The sequence below is a fragment of the Stylophora pistillata genome, chromosome 4 (genome assembly GCF_964205215.1).
Source record: "Stylophora pistillata chromosome 4, jaStyPist1.2, whole genome shotgun sequence".
Taxonomy (NCBI): domain Eukaryota; kingdom Metazoa; phylum Cnidaria; class Anthozoa; order Scleractinia; family Pocilloporidae; genus Stylophora; species Stylophora pistillata.
This window is the reverse complement of record NC_142522.1, coordinates 3422466-3438881: the sequence shown is the minus strand read 5'-3', so window position 1 is coordinate 3438881 and position 16416 is coordinate 3422466. Positions and strand designations below refer to the sequence as shown.

At 38.1% G+C, this 16416-nt stretch overlaps 1 protein-coding gene across 1 annotated transcript; it reads left to right on the top strand.

Annotated features, from left to right (window-relative positions):
• LOC111321771 (uncharacterized) lies at positions 1-10208 on the top strand. The gene is made up of 6 exons (XM_022924736.2): positions 1-281; positions 1933-2003; positions 2172-2515; positions 7531-7665; positions 8434-8538; positions 9093-10208. The coding sequence occupies exons 2-6, from the start codon at positions 1946-1948 to the stop codon at positions 9111-9113; spliced, it is 663 nt and encodes a 220-aa protein (XP_022780471.1). The 5' UTR covers positions 1-281; positions 1933-1945; the 3' UTR covers positions 9114-10208.
• The last annotated feature ends 6208 nt before the right edge of the window (positions 10209-16416 follow it).

Below are 16416 nucleotides of genomic sequence, written 5' to 3'. Positions count from 1 at the left end.
AGGCCATGGAATTTCCTGATTGAAATTGCGTTTTGTTATTTGTCTACTTAGAGAAATTTTGCGCCATTTTGCATAACAACTGGTGTAATCTCTGACGTTGCTATTGTCATCAGGAGAATATGAATACATTTGTGCCTTAAAAAGGAAAACTCTTATGTTCCCACGGTCAAGTTCTTTCACGAACCTAACAACACACGGAGTCAAAATTTACATAAACAAGTTTTTGGCAGGAGTTTGACCTGAGGTAGAAAGTGGCTTGTTATATCTACGAAACCTCAAAGGTTTGTCAAATATTTTGATCAAGTAATTAGTTGCGACTACGCCTACAAAATACGATCAAAACCAAAATCTTTACGGTGCAAAAGACATCTTTTGCAAAGTTCAAAGCTAGTAAGTTTATTTGGTCGAACGATTCTGTCTTCAAGCGCATTATGCACTGATTAATTAAACGGGATATCACATCTCACAAAATGATTAGGTCACTATGATGGAAGTTGTATTTATTCATACAAATGTTGAGTGACAAAAGATCAGTGCCTTTTATCGTCGAACTCGAACCCAACAGGCTTCATATTTGCAACCTAACAAACTTTTCGCGTATTCAGCTTTAACTACGAGGGGTTTGAAATAGCCAATGTATCTTTCAGTGTTAAATACAAACGTTTTCCTCCTAACGTCTGGTAAACAATGATAGAGAAAGCTGTGATTAAACTTGACCGGTATTGTGCAATCACTTTAAGAAATAATATATTTCAAAGGTAATGAACGGGACTATGTACGTCACCTGTCTTAGTGAAGGGATCAAAAATTCTTCTAAATTAGAGATTGAAATTTTGAAGGCAAAGTCTGTGTGTCACCATATTCATTAACAATTAAATTTTTCTTACATTCTCTGCACATTAGTCGAACCAAAGCCGCAAATAATATCCACCGTACCAAGTAGTTAATCGCCAAATCTGGGATTTTGTACATTTATTGGAGATTTAAATAACTCGGTTTATAAACAGAATAAAATTGAGGTTGAGCCGTATTGAAGCTCTGTTTCTTCAACGTGTTATTTCGAATTGATCAAGATTTTACCGTCATGATCAAGAAAGTTCTTCGAAACGTTTTAAATACAGTTAGTCAGATCAGTCAGACTTTTGTTGTTATCCTTTTGTTGTGAAGTGGTCCCTGAAACACTTTGGTTTCCATGGTTCATTTGTATGATAATCAATACTTGAATTGTCTTTGTCAAAAAAATTTCTGTCCTGCATAAGTGTACCGGCCTTGCGTCTAACAACCAGTTTTCTGTTATTGCTGCAATATATGGCCGACAGAATACCCGCTGCGCGTTGAATTTATCATTCTTGTACATTTTAAAATTACATCGCACACTTTATACATCGTAACAATCCGAGAGGTGTCAGCTTGTTGTGAAGTCGGATAACGTGTACAGCTATGAAGTCTCTTTAAATTAATTTTATGAAAAGAAATCTCGGAAAATTTGACAAATTCAGCCATTTTTAATTATCAGTCTGGTCGTCAGTGTTCAGGGATAACAACGGCGATGAAAATAAGAATATAAACTGTATGGCCTTTTTTTATTTTCTTTTTTGTTGTTAACCTTGACTGTTAATCCCTCGTTTTGATTCTATTTAGCTGTTTTTAAATCTATTCATAGTATAATAACTGATTTTAACAGTGCCATACTGTCAAACCTGTGTTGAACGGCACGGTATTTAGAAGCGGTCGCACAGAATTTTGCAGTCGCATGCCCAAGTGCCGAATTTCTTTTCCCTTAATCGCTGTAATTTTCATCTCTATTAAGCGGTGACCTCTCTTAAACGGTTCTTCCAGGTCCGACTGCAATTGTTTTTAATATTACTTTTATTTTCAGTGTTATCATGATTTTTTTTTATTAATATTGTTATTAACATTTTTCCCTTTAAGGCTTGAACTAAGAATGACTGATCTTATCTTGGTGTTCGGTGTTTTAGCGCTCGCACCGCCCCTTGTAATAGGTAAGCAAAACAAATATACAGATACGAAAACAATAGGAAAATCAGCTGCGTTTTTACAACATTGAAATAAATTTTTTGATCCAAAGTGGTTCATTGCCCGAACCGTTTTACGTCTGCTTTCGATGATATTGGCGTTTTTCAGTTTTCGTAACGGTTTCTTTCTTGCAGGAGCTTCCAAGCCATTACCCACAGTATACATCCAAATGGATCTTAAATACACGTGGTCTGAGTTTTGTCTTTTAGAAACCTATTTCAAGACAAAAATGGCCGATTTAGTGCTGGACCAATACGGGCACTACCTCAACGTCTCGCAGATATACTTAAACAATTTTGACGAAAACTGTCCTCCGAAGAACAACGTCGACAAAGCTTCGATTAAGTTTTACATCATTAAGTCGGGCGGAACCTACGATGCAGTCGATAAAAATGCGACCATAAAAGCGTTCGAGACTCTTCATTATTTAACTGAAAATAATCTTGGAGTACTTGTTGGACCGCTTTTTCAGCGAAAGGTAGGTTTTATTATACATGATTATTATTATTATTATTATTATTATTATTATTATTATTATCATCATCTTATTAGAAGTTTTGTTGTGTAGCATCGCAGAGTATTTTTTACGAGTTGTGCCGTTTTCTAACGAGCCAGTAGGGCGAGTCAAAATAAAGAAAAACACAGGGTATTCAAATTAAAGAGCGAGGCTTCACCGAAACATTTTTATTTATTTAAAGGCTTCCACGTTAACCTTGAAACATTTTTAAAATTAGTATTTGTCACGATCTGACGCCTGTCAATTGAAATGGGAAAAATGCGCACGTACACGTTGGAATGAACAACACTGCTGGTATGGTAAACACACCGTGCGAGATGAATGAAAATAGTGAGGATATTCTCTTTAAAACACTCAGAAATCTTACTGAAAGTATTGTTCATAACGAACAATTTTTTTTAAATAAATAGGAGTCACAGTGACTAAGGTAATTGCTAACTGAAAATACCTCTCGTTTTAACTTTAAAAGTTATTTTTTGTGAAAGATTATTAAATTACAAGTAGTTTTCAGGTAGCGTGTCAATACTTTAAAAACTAATGTAATGTAATAAAATGAGAAATAAGAAAGAAAAGTCACGTTTTCAAGGAATTGGAAGTTTCTTATTCTGACTTGAAAATATAGAGAAGGACTTTTAATAGCAGAATTTCATTTTGTGCTCGTATGAGTTTGCATATTTGGTAGCGTTTGCGTGTGTGTTTGTGCATGCGTTTGCTTTTTTGTAGCATTTGCGTGTATGCTGTGTTATGCTGTGCCTCATAAAAACGCGCAAGTTTTTGTGACGTGACATTTAGAAAATAAACTGCTCGAGGCGAGTGTTTTATGAGTGAACGATAGTCAAATTCACAGAAGCAAGAAGATTGCTCTGAATGACGGCGCCGTAAAAGTTGGCTGCCGTGACTGGAGTGGCCTTCCACTCAACGCATCGGAAAGTATATCAGAGCAAGCTCTTAGTTCAGTTCACTCGAGGGGCGGCCGATGTAATTTCTGGGGCTTGCTTCACTGCAATGACCGAAATCGCCATGATGAGCTAGCCGCGATGGACCTCAGCATGACTGCAGTCACTCTGACATCGTTATGGTTTTGTATGAATTTTAACAGTTATGGCAGTTTGGATGTACTTTCAAGTTTTGTCGTATCTGACTGCTTCTGTTTTGTTTCAAAACACGAAACTATATGAACTATTCGAGTGTTAGCTGTGTTTGATTTTTTGTTACCGTACGTAAGTTTACAACCAGCTGAGCGTGTAAGCTTTCAAAATTCGGACCGTCCATTCGCTTTTTTTTCCTTATTTTTGCGGTTTTTCGTCTCTGTACTCGTTATAATAACGCAAATTACAGCGCTTGGCATGTTTACTAACTGTTGTTTCGTTCTTCTGCCTTTGCTACCTGTCCTCATGTATATGTATATATATGTATATTTATATATAATAATGTATATATATAATCGCAGACAGTACTGTTTCGGCCTTCTGGGCCTCATCAGTGCAGTGCTGGAAATAAAATAAAGGGAAAATGAAAGTCCTCTTTTTCTTTTTCTTTCTCTTTGCTTTTGCGCTACGCGTTTCACCGCTGTTGCGGCTGTTCAGGCATAGCAAAGTGTGTTTATTGACTTATTACGTCACAGATCTAATTGTAATTGCAATGGTTATTGTAATTCGAAGCACGCGCGAGCAATTAGCGTAATTTCAAATCATTAAGAACGGGTTTATATTTAGAAATAAAAGATATTTCTTTGTTCTTTCTCATGACCTCAGAAGGGCCGAGAATCTTGTAAAACGGAAAGATAGTGAACTGAGGGGTCAATCCCGCAGCACATTCATCAATATGTTTGCTGGCTTCCAGCATACGTGTTTGCGGGTCTCTAATTTGTTGTTTGTGGACTGTCACTGACTATTCCTCATGACATCACCCGTTTCTCCTATATAATTATGTCCACATCCTGCACATGTTATTACGTAAATCAAGTTTGTTGATGTGCAGTTCATCGAATGTTTCATCCGAAATGTTTCATTCGTGGCGAAGAAGGTGAATTCTTTACCCTGTTTTAAATAGGGGCATGTTCCGCAACGTTTTGTTCCACAAATTTATACATACATATATATATATATATATATATATATATATATATATATATATATATATATATATAGTCGTTAGTGGATCTCTCAGGCCAACAAAGGTGCACCGCGCCAGGAGGATCAATAACGATTCGCAGTCCAAACCTCACTGCAAACGCGAACGTAGAAAGTTTAAAAGTTGCGAGGATGGACAACTTCTGACGTAAAAAATATAAAAAGTTTTATAAAAACACGTTTCGGTCAGAGACCTTCAGTTATTTACAACTTTTGAAATAAAAAAAGAGCCTTAAATAGAAATAGGATCGAAGTGCTAATGATTACGTAATTACAGATAACGACTAATGAACTGGTGCTAATAAAAGATAACAAAAAAACCTAATTACAAAGAAAGCAATGGACAAAATACAAGAAACAAACCCTGAAAACTAAGGGATAAGAATACTAAATATGTTAAAATGAGTGGCGTAACCAATTGCAAAGAAGCAATGCGGCAAGCATTAAAAAAGGGAGGCCCACTTTTTACTACAACTGTAGTAAAAAGTAATAATTTCGTTGTAGTAATAATTTCCTTCTTTCACATTTGTATTTTGCTCTGCACGTTTCTGCATCGAGCACTCCAAGGATAAGTGAAACAACTTTATTTCTTGATAATTCCTTTATATATATATAACTGCAGACAGTACTTTTTCGGCTTTCTGGGCCTCATCAGTGCAGTGCTAATGCTAGGATGGGGGAGAACTGACATGGATCCCCAAACTATCCCACACTTGTGGTATCGTCTAAGCCATGCCAGAGTGCTCAAACTAGAAGAGCCTAGTGAGCTCTGCACAATGCTAGCGGCAATGACTCATCCCACAGTGCTCAATTTGGACATGAAAGCAGAACTTTATATGCCAAAGAGCTTTATCTAATATATATGTATGTATTGCATATATATTTTGCATATATATTTTGCATATATGTATAATCCTGTGATCTGGTTGGTTCCCATCCTCGGAGACCCAGGGGCAGTGAGTCGATTTCAAGTTAAGGGCAGAAGAGCCCCTGGGGACATTGTCTTACAAGACTAGTTCCAAACGGTCGCCGTCGTTCTGGCATCTGATTGGTGCCAGAAAATCTTTGTTTTTTTCTGCCCAATCAGAGTGAAGTGTCGTTTGGAGTCCTTTCGTGTGTTTTAACATGCCCATATTGAACAAGCTCTGTTGCTCGCTATGTTTGTCTCGGCCGTGCGACGAAGCTTTCCCCGAGGTGAAAAGTTTCAGTCTCAGCACACAATGTAAGAGAAATCGATCAGATTGTCCGCGAAATCTTACCGGAAATTATACTGAATACTTTCGCAGGTATCACAAGAGAACGAGTTTAAAAGTTTGCAAGGTTGGTATAAAACATAATGGTTGCAAGCATTGATATGTCGCTTTAAACGTTAGATGAGATGTAAGCCTAAATCTTTCAAGATTTTTTTGTATAATTTGCTGTCACTGAAACTTTTCCAATCCCGTGAAGCTATTTCGTCGCATGGGCCACGCAGGTATGTCGAACAACTGGCGCTAACGCATTTTTTTGTGCACGCCCGGCCAAAATCTGATCTAATCTTCGCTTGAAAAATTAAAAAGAAAAGCTAAACGTGGAAACTTTTGTTTATTAGATGTGGGTAGATAACCCTGTACTAAGCTGACATTTGCAATAAAGCAAGCTCGCCCTTTCCATCCAATATTTCTTTGTCTTTGGTTTTGTTTTCCCCAATGAAAGCAGCATCGATTCCCAATGATCAAAGGTAATTAACTTGGTCTTCAACAATCGACAAAAGAGGTGAAGTGACAATGACCAAGGGACTAGAAGAGGATCCGTGGCCTTTCGAGCTCAAGAATTTGAACACTCAACGCAGGAGTTGAAAGATTAACTTTCTTCAAACCCCTTCGGTAACTGTCCGAAAACATATCTCCTTTCCACGATGTTCTCGATGATTAGTTTTTGTTCAGATTTTAATTAACTCACCGGAAACACAGCTAAGCTTTCTTTAGGCGCTTGCTGGAGGTCGTCCACGTACTTAACGTTCTCTGCAAGTTTGGCCATATTGTAAAGACTTTACTACAAAGCAACGATTAGAATTTGGCGCGCACAGAAAGCTACGTAAGCGCCAGTTGCTTGACACACCTGTGTGGCCCGTGCGACGAAATAACTTCACGGGATTGGAACGTTTAAAGCGACATATCAATGCCTGCAACTATTATGTTTTATACGAACCTCGCAAACTTTTAAACTCGTTCTCTTGTGATACCTGCGAAAGTATTCAGTATAATTTCCGGTAAGATTTCGCGGACAATCTGAACGATTTCTCTTACATTGTGTGCTGAGACTGAAACTTTTCACCTCGCGCAAAGCTTCCTCGCACGGCCGAGAGAAACATAGTGAGCAATAGAGCATGTTGTATATGTGCGTGTTGAAACACACGAAAGGACTCTAAACGACATTTGCCTCTGATTGGGCAGAAAAAAACAAAGATTTTCTGGCACCAATCAGATGCCAGAACGACTGCGACCGTTTGGAACTAGTCTTGTGAGACAATGTCCCCAGGGGCTCTTTTGCCCTTAACTTGAAATCGACTCACTGCCCCTGGGTCTCCGAGGATGGTTGGTTCCGAGAGAGGGTACTATACTGCTCTTTCAGTCGATTTACGGGCTTTATTGACCCAGGTGTGTGGTCTTATGAGAAGGCGGGAAAAGCCTGTTAAATCACAAGCCAAAGAAGAGTGATTTACTGTGTTCCACCAAAATCCCAAGAAGGTTATTATTTATCAATTAGGAATTAATTATTCATCCATAAGAAGTGCTCTCTATTGCTATATTGACCTTGCAGGATAACTTTGGGCTTATGATTTAATTATATTTACGTTAACAGATCGAAAAAGTGGAGGCCAAGGGCGAGGATGCCCCACCTAAGCCAACCGGCTTTACAGAGCTGGAAAGAACCTATATTGCCATAGGGATTGCCTGTGGGATTTTGGCCGTCGTTGTTTCAATAACCATAATTGCGGTGAGTAAAGACTTTACGCCATCTGTCCTCACTCCCTGTCTTTTCCTTTTTCTTCTCCCATGAAACCCTCCATTCTTCAGCCTGTTCCTCTCCCTCCTTCAACTACTTATCCTTCTTCCTCTTCTTCTTCTCCTCCACCATTCTCCTCTTTCCTCTTCCTTCTGCTTTCCTCCTCTTGCCTTTTCCTCCCTCCTTCATCCTTTTATCCTCTCCGCTCCTCTCCGCTCTTCTCCTCTCCTTTCCTCTCTTCTCCTCTCTTCTACTCTCTTCTCCTCTCTTCTCCTCTCTTCTCCTCTCTTCACCTTTCTTCTCCTCTCTTCTCCTCTTTTCTCCTCTCCTCTCTTCTCCCTCCCCCTTTACGTTCCACTCTGCATCTTCTTTTTCCTTTTCCTTCTCTTCCACCTCCCCCTCCCGATGCCTTTCTTCTCTACATCTTTCCTGTCTTATTCACCTTCGTCTTTTCCTTCTCTCCCTTCATCTCCTCGTTCTTCCTCCTTCCCTCTTCTCTCTCCCCCATATTTTCTTCGTCTTCCCCTTAGTCATTCTTTTCGAGATCTTTGTCCTTTTCCTCCTTCTTTTACAGTACTGTGCAAGAGTAATACAAACGATAATCGCCGATTATCACGAAATAGCTATCTATCCTCCTCGATATATCCAGCCCGTAGATTTATCACTTGACGGCCTTAATTTTTTTCCTCGTGTAAAAATTAATTCCGTTATTCATCAAGTCCTCCATTTATTTGATTAATTGTTTATTAATTCATTTAGTACCTCGTCAAAAATAAAAACAACGGAGGTAGAACTGACGAAAATAAGCCTACACGTGAGTTCATTGAGGAAGAGAAAAGACTTCGTACCAGCTCACCTCTCGATGTAAGTTATTTTCTGCTTCTCAACAAATGACGTACCGGTAACATGCACAGAAAAATTAAGTTGCCTTTTTCTAAAATTCGCCACATCTTTGGAGTGCATGGGTAATAAATACGAAAAGGAAGTAAGACAAGTGGAAAAACATTTGTATAGCGAGGTCTTCTTCTTTTCTGAGGAACTCCTGCACAGGGCGGGGTACAACACAGATCGATATCGTCAAGTCTCCAAAGCTGGGTGAGAAAGAGACGAATAATAAAACATAAATCTTGCTTTTAGCTGATTTACTTCTGCCTTGTGTTTGTATCATATGTTCTATTTCTTTACATCGGTTTTTCTGAGCAATGAATGATCAGAAGTGAACGAAAGAACAGCTACCAGAAATAAATCTCCTCCAAAACTGCATTGTCCGTCTATCGCTCTCTGTATCATAATTGATAAGCTGATAAGATAATAATCGTCATGATAACGACGAAGACGATGACGATGACGACGACAATGCTGATAAACGAAAGAGTCAGATCATAACTCATGCTATTATTTCTCTTTTCCTTTCACAGATCAGTGAAACAAAGTTTTAATGTTCATTTTTGCACAGATGTGTTCTGCTACGCCTACAAGAGATTAGTGTGCTAAAGAACTGATAAACGAGTCATTTCTTCGTTTACTACTGTTCATAATCTTGATCCAGATTCAATTCAATACACCTGCAATTGATTGCTATAACGCATTGCTTTTTGTAGTATTTCTTCGTCAACGCGCGAACACTTTTCATGGCCAACATTGTGGTCAAAGATCCAACCCAGATATATTAGGACTCGCGTCTCTTGAGTCTCACGAGTTCTAGATGTAGAAAACTGTAGATAAGAAAGGACATCTGGGTAAATTCCTCGATTCAATGTCCTAGACAAGTCTGCCCAGGTCCATCACTAATATTTGCGTTAGCACTGTTTCTAAAAGTGCACAGCGGAAAGGAAATAGAATTGAGTTTCCAGTAAAAGGGTGGGGGTATTTAAAGCTTGTTTGAAGTTGCACTTGGCATAATAGTCCACAGTACGTGAGTCTTTACTTTTATGTTCACGCGTAAAGTTTCATAATCTGATTACATCTTTTAGTCAATAATCATAACGATATACTCACCAGTTTCCCTAACAATTCAGTGTTCTTACCCACGGTGGAATGTAGTTTCTTTACTAGCTATAAACAGCACTCCTGGATGAGCCAGTTCTTATTTTACGAGAATGAATTACCATTCGTTTAGAAGATACGTGAAAGCTGACGATGAAAGTGGAGCTCAAAGCATTAACTATTCGTAAATGTTGTTTTCGTACGGGTTGTACAGGTTGTACGCAACAGCCGGCCGTCTGACAACAGTTTGTGTGTAAGTGTTTATTCCCAGTGCAAGGTTACTCCAAAAGGTGTAAATATAAAACCATAGTATAGTGCTCAATGACACAATTAAAGGGTAGTCGTGTTCTGCTAATTCAAATATCAATCTCATATATCGACGATGAAAAGGGAAGACGAACCCCTTTAAAGGTCGTTTTGGTGCGTCAAATTTCATGATATTGATCAAATAAGCAGCAAACTTGGTTTAAACTCATTGTATAGCTGTAAAATTTACAAACAACAGTTTCTCAAATAAAAGTAGTTGGGCAAGACTATTTATTTATCTATATATTTATATTTTTTTTGTACTCCTTAGCTTGACATACCCGTCTCATTTTAGCACAAAGTTTTGTGTAGCTATGGAGTAACTTCTAACGCACACTCACTTTAGCTTCTGTTGACATCTTAGTGCTTTGTCTCGTAATTCAAGCCCTTCCAACAGGCCGGCTGAGATAAAACAATCGATACTTATGATCATTAGCCCTTATCGCATTTGTGTCTGCAATGCAAAGGGTCCGCGGAGTTACAGTTTCAGGACGAGGCTATCGGGTCAACGTTTCTCGAGAAACACCAGAAACACTCGATGTCTGACCATATAACTCTGGAATCGGCGTTTGTTTCTGCCGTGGAAAAGGTTAAAATTCATAGTGGTAATTGCCCTGGCATCACGAAAGGAATATTGAAAGAATGGCTGTTATTTCGGAAAGTAACGGCAAAATTTTGTCGCGTTTGTTCATGCATATGACTACGGTTGTTGTTCCTTTGTCGGCCTTTTTGAGGTTTAACTCAGAGTCGCGTTTCAAGGCCCTCAGCGCCTTACGTTCGGCGGGAAGCAAATTATCTTTTGGCTTTATAATTTATATTTCTGAAAGGCCACTTTTAACCTCTTCTAAATAGCTTTCAAGGGCTCCTGTTTTTGTATTAGTAGTATCCATGTACATTTGACGTGGCAGGGATGGGTTTTTTTTTTCCTCCCCTCGGAATATGTAAATCAGACGCATTCTCCTTGCGAACTGATCAAAGTCACACAATAGTTGTTGTCTGATCTGTTTTTCTTTTGTAGCGGGTGTTGGAATGAATTTAAGCCCTTTTGTCAGTAAATTGATCTGATCGTTTCTAATTTCTTTATTTGAGAGGTTTTTTATGTGCGTTTTGTTCGCTTCTAGTTTGATAGTTGAACGTGTTTGGCAAGACCGCGGTTTCGATCCTAATCTTGTGGATCACGTCAGTTGCCATTCACTGAATAAACTGTTACACCCGTACGCAATACAATGTCGTACTGTTACACCCGTACACCCGTACTGTTACACCCGTACACCCGTACTGTTACACCCGTACACCCGTACTGTTACACCCGTACGCAAACAATGTTTGTTTCTGCCGTGGAAAAGGTTAAAATTCATAGTGGTAATTGCCCTGGCATCACGAAAGGAATATTGAAAGAATGGCTGTTATTTCGGAAAGTAACGGCAAAATTTTGTCGCGTTTGTTCATGCATATGACTACGGTTGTTGTTCCTTTGTCGGCCTTTTTGAGGTTTAACTCAGAGTCGCGTTTCAAGGCCCTCAGCGCCTTACGTTCGGCGGGAAGCAAATTATCTTTTGGCTTTATAATTTATATTTCTGAAAGGCCACTTTTAACCTCTTCTAAATAGCTTTCAAGGGCTCCTGTTTTTGTATTAGTAGTATCCATGTACATTTGACGTGGCAGGGATGGGTTTTTTTTTTCCTCCCCTCGGAATATGTAAATCAGACGCATTCTCCTTGCGAACTGATCAAAGTCACACAATAGTTGTTGTCTGATCTGTTTTTCTTTTGTAGCGGGTGTTGGAATGAATTTAAGCCCTTTTGTCAGTAAATTGATCTGATCGTTTCTAATTTCTTTATTTGAGAGGTTTTTTATGTGCGTTTTGTTCGCTTCTAGTTTGATAGTTGAACGTGTTTGGCAAGACCGCGGTTTCGATCCTAATCTTGTGGATCACGTCAGTTGCCATTCACTGAATAAACTGTTACACCCGTACGCAATACAATGTCGAACCATAACGAGAACAGGCTGTATCCTTAAGAAAATGAATAAAAATGCCTCCAAACGTAGCCGTTTGCTTCGATTTTACTTGAAAATTTTATCTGTGTGACCCGATAGCCTCGTTTCGAAACTTCAAAGTCCGCTGAGTTCTCGTACAGTGGGCGTAAATGCGATAAGGGCTGATCATTGACTGACTGACTGAAAAAAAAGGCATTTGGTGCTAATGGCGATCACGTGGTGGGCCTCGTTTGGGTATCCCCATTTCGCAATATCTGGGCTTTTTTTTTCTATATAGAATCCCAACACTCAGATCGCTGGACTTTCCTTCAGCAAATTAACAGAATTCACTGAAACGTAGCGATAACTCCCGATGAAAGGAGGTCGGGCTTTTATCAAATACTCCTCAAGCACTCGTTTACATGCTAAAGTTATATTTATATAGCTATGAGACGTTTTGTAAGGGAAAGAAACTGTTATTCTTTTCAAACATCACACAAACAAAAGTTGCATAAAATCGATAAACATATGGCAACATGTCTGTTCTGCTCAGTTTTATGAGCGGCTTAACAATGAAATATGGCACAGACTGGCGACATAATGCATAACGAAATATGAATTTTGAAAAAACACCTTGCGCTGTTTTTTTTTTTTTTTTTTTTTTGATTAACAAAGGACGAAAAATATATCAGGCTTCCGTCGCAAAATAATAATAACTCTGTGGGGGCGGGGGGGGAGGGGGTATATCACAAATTCGCATTTTCAAAAACAATCTTTTTTGCCATATTTTTCCTTCGCCAATTAAGTGGCTATCGTGCTGCTATCAGTTTAAGCCGCAGGTTTCCATACTAAACACAGAGCTTTGTTGGTATCGACTGTGCCTTTAATCTGTCAAGTTTTGGTTATATCGTTCTCCCGCCAAAGGAGAACCAATCACGGCCACGCCGCTTCAGTTGCATGGAAAGTTTTACGCCTGATGTTGGTGACTATCGTGTGTTTGGAACGAATGCACCCAGAGTAAGGAATACATACGTTTTTAAATTTTCAACTTTGTAATTACAATGAGGTATGTGTTTTTTTTCTTCTTTCTTTTCGCTTATTTCTGCCCAGGACCCGAACACGGATTTGTAGAGTGTTAAGTAGTGACTAAGGCTGGTACGCTTGTTGACATGCGGTAAAAAGTTACGTTTATTGGAACTTCTTTAATTTTATGCGATCAATCTATTCTATCACGTAACATTAAACCTCTCCACCAGAAACTCTAATTTGCTCAAAATGGCATTTTAAATGCATATGCCACTGTGCGCCGTTCGCGACTGATGTAGATGGCTTCGTTCGCTTTCCTGATCAAATTGTTCGACTCCAACAAAACTAATTAACGTCGAATCGAATAAACCTGTTCCCATGTAAAGGATGATGTTTCAGCTACGAGGGTACGTTTTTTTTTTTGGATTGGAATCGAATTTTCAATTCAGGCACGAATTAATTATGAACTACATCTTTTACATGTTTTATCAACAATTAATCGCTTCACGGTAGGTGGCCATTGCTTTGGGTAGCGCTGAATTTCAATAATTCGAGCCCTATCTCAGTTATGAAACCCTTTTTTTTTTTTTTAATAAAACAAGCCCTTTACTTTGAACTCTCGTATTTACATGCACTTTTATTAAAAAAAAAAATGTCCTTCAATTTCTTTCTTTTTTTTCTTATCAAAGGCGATCTAAAAAAATTGAATTAAGGTCAGTTTCGTTAGGAAATTTATTTCTCAATTGCCAAAAAAGAAATATAACTTCTATAGTGCCTATACCTTAAACTGCCTTAGCGTTTTAAATTATTAATACCTTAAAAATAATGCAATTTCTATCACGCTAACACCTTTTACTGCGAGAACGCCTTGAATTATCATTACATTGAAAATATATTCCTGCAAAAAGTGTACATTCGAATTAAGCATAGATCAAATCCTTCAAGGCAGATTAGCTACTTAAAGTTTAAAGAATTCTTGAAATAGTATATAGCTATCCACATAAAGATGTTTCATCTACATAAAATTTTAATTTTTCAGCAACTCCTTTAACTAAGCCTCTTTCGAGACTTACCTCATTGAAAAAAAAAAAAAAGAAAAAAAACAGGACATCACTTAGCCGACGCTTTCTTTTGGTGACATTATCCTACAAATAGTTTCCTGCAAGAAGTACGCTAATTATTTTTTCCTTTTTTTGTGTGTGATGTACATCAGGATTTAAACAGTATATTGTTTACATGGTGTTCACTTTTGCGTTTATACTTTCAAGGAGAAAAAAAAAACATAATTTGTTGACGTCAATGCAAAAATTGTTAGAACGGCTAAAATGGATATTACAGAACAAGTCTATTCAAATTTTACAAGTCTTTCAATCGTAATTAACGTATGTAATTTACTGCTGTAAACAAACATTTATGGTTGATAAGGTTCGAAAAACAAACAGAAGTAGTGTGTCAACTTAACTGCATTGTTCAATATAAAAAACTTGTACGTGACACAATGACAAATGTACTAAGCGTTTTTTTTTTGCCATTCAAGTTTCATTTTGTCCACGCATAACGTATAGTTCCGTGCTTAAGGCGCAGCTTGATATTTAACCAAGAAGAAACGCTAGCTTTTATAGCTTCTCATTTCTTTAGCGATTATTGCAAGCTTTTCCCTGAACTTAAAGCATAATCCCCGTTGAGAATAGAAAAATGAAAGGATTGCATCAAGAAAGGATCTAAAGCTGTTTCCCCCTGAATGCGAAAAATTGATCCGGTACAATGGGACATTTTTAACTTCAAAGAAATATCATTTACGGAAGTTTCACACCATCTGCCGACACAAGAACCACACACTCTACGATGTAAGTTACGTTGACATCTTTCAAACCTAACCTAAACTGCGCGTGGAAATGTACTTTTACAAACGAACTCATTTATTTTTATTCATTGGTTTTTTTGTTTAGACGTACAGTCAGGCACACCGTCATTCAACTTATTAGTTACGTAACGTTCCCCGCCGTTTCCCACGAGGACCAAGAGTTTTCCAGCCTCTATGATTTGTAGATTTTACATGGAAATCTATTGACTCCTTTCGAATCATTTTAGAATTTTATTTCAGGCTTATTTTCATGAGGTTGTTATCTGTTGGCAGGTGATTGCGCAGAAGCGAATGCTTCGCTAAAAGGCGAACAATGGTGTTCATTTAGCGGATCTTAGCCCCGGAAGTTGTTTTGACATTATTCCTTTTAACCGTTTATTAAGATAATCAATCAGACTTCGAATACAGTTGTTCCAAGCGAGGATGTCCCAATCAATTGTTGCGTTCCCTCTGTTGGGCGGATAACTATGGAAAAATCGAGGGTTCCGAATGATGCACGTTTGTTTTAGGCTTCATCCGCAGGAACTAGTTCGAGAACACTAGTTTTTGATGCATTTTTTCCTATCATCAATTTCAAAACGCTCATGAAAACGGATCCTTTCGATAACGGTTTAAAAAGTGAAGTTTATGAAAACGCATGGTTTTTTCTTTCTTTTTGTAATTTATTCATCAATGTTTTCTCGTTTCCTTGTTTTCTATTTTCTCTGTTTTACCTTTTCGTTGCCCCGTCTTTTGTATGATGAGGTGAGAATGGAGGTCTTTGAAATAGTAGAAAAATGTGTCACATATTGTCATTTCCATTTGCGTTTTCCGATGTCTTAGTGTGCACGATAGACAAAAATGCTTTGTGATTTTTTTTAATGAAAATGCAGTATTGTGGATAGAAGAGGGTCAGTATCAAAACGCTTTAATTGGAAAAACCAAATATCTTCATTTTGCTTGTGAAACGGATACTTCTGAAGGCATTATTGAGGTCGGAACCTAGCAGAAGGTTATATGTTGTCTGTTCCATAATAAGCCCGCTGAATTCAGGGTCTCCTTTCACTTAATCAGCTCTAAGAAAACACAGTTGACTTAAATAAGGATGTCGTAGAAAAATAGCAAGCTTACCGAACAAGACAGAAATTAACACTATCCTTAAGAGAAAGCGCCCGTTCTTCCACCTGAACAAACTCACTAGGTTAGTTTTATAGAAAAGGTCATGGCAGTGAAATAAAAATGAAAAAAAAAGAAAGAAAGAAAATGCACCCGACTTTTATTAGTTGGTCAGCCACTTGCTTAGTCAGATGGTCCATGATTCATTGCAATATCTGCGATCTAATGGTTTACATTTAAAAGGAAGGCCTGATAGTGCAGTCCACTTTAAGCTTCTACAAGAGCAATCAAACAATTTTAGTTCTTCGTGGTACCTTCGTCCTCATACAAACTATCAACATTTGCCGGCGTACGCAGGAAATGCTTACGGTGAACGAAGCCAATTGTGTTTACTGACATCTTTTAGAGTTTACTTTGTCCTCCAAGTAAAAGGACTTACGCATGTATACTCTTTAATCATTTACGACTCGATTATTTATACCAAAATG

Bases quoted from the DNA above. Each gene is read 5' to 3' on its own strand.
- LOC111321771 (XM_022924736.2), top strand. From the start codon at position 1,946: ATGACTGATCTTATCTTGGTGTTCGGTGTTTTAGCGCTCGCACCGCCC. The intron at 2,004-2,171 runs GTAAGCAAAACA...TCTTTCTTGCAG, and splicing joins CGCACCGCCCCTTGTAATAG to GAGCTTCCAAGCCATTACCC. The intron at 7,666-8,433 runs GTGAGTAAAGAC...TAATTCATTTAG, and splicing joins TTTCAATAACCATAATTGCG to TACCTCGTCAAAAATAAAAA.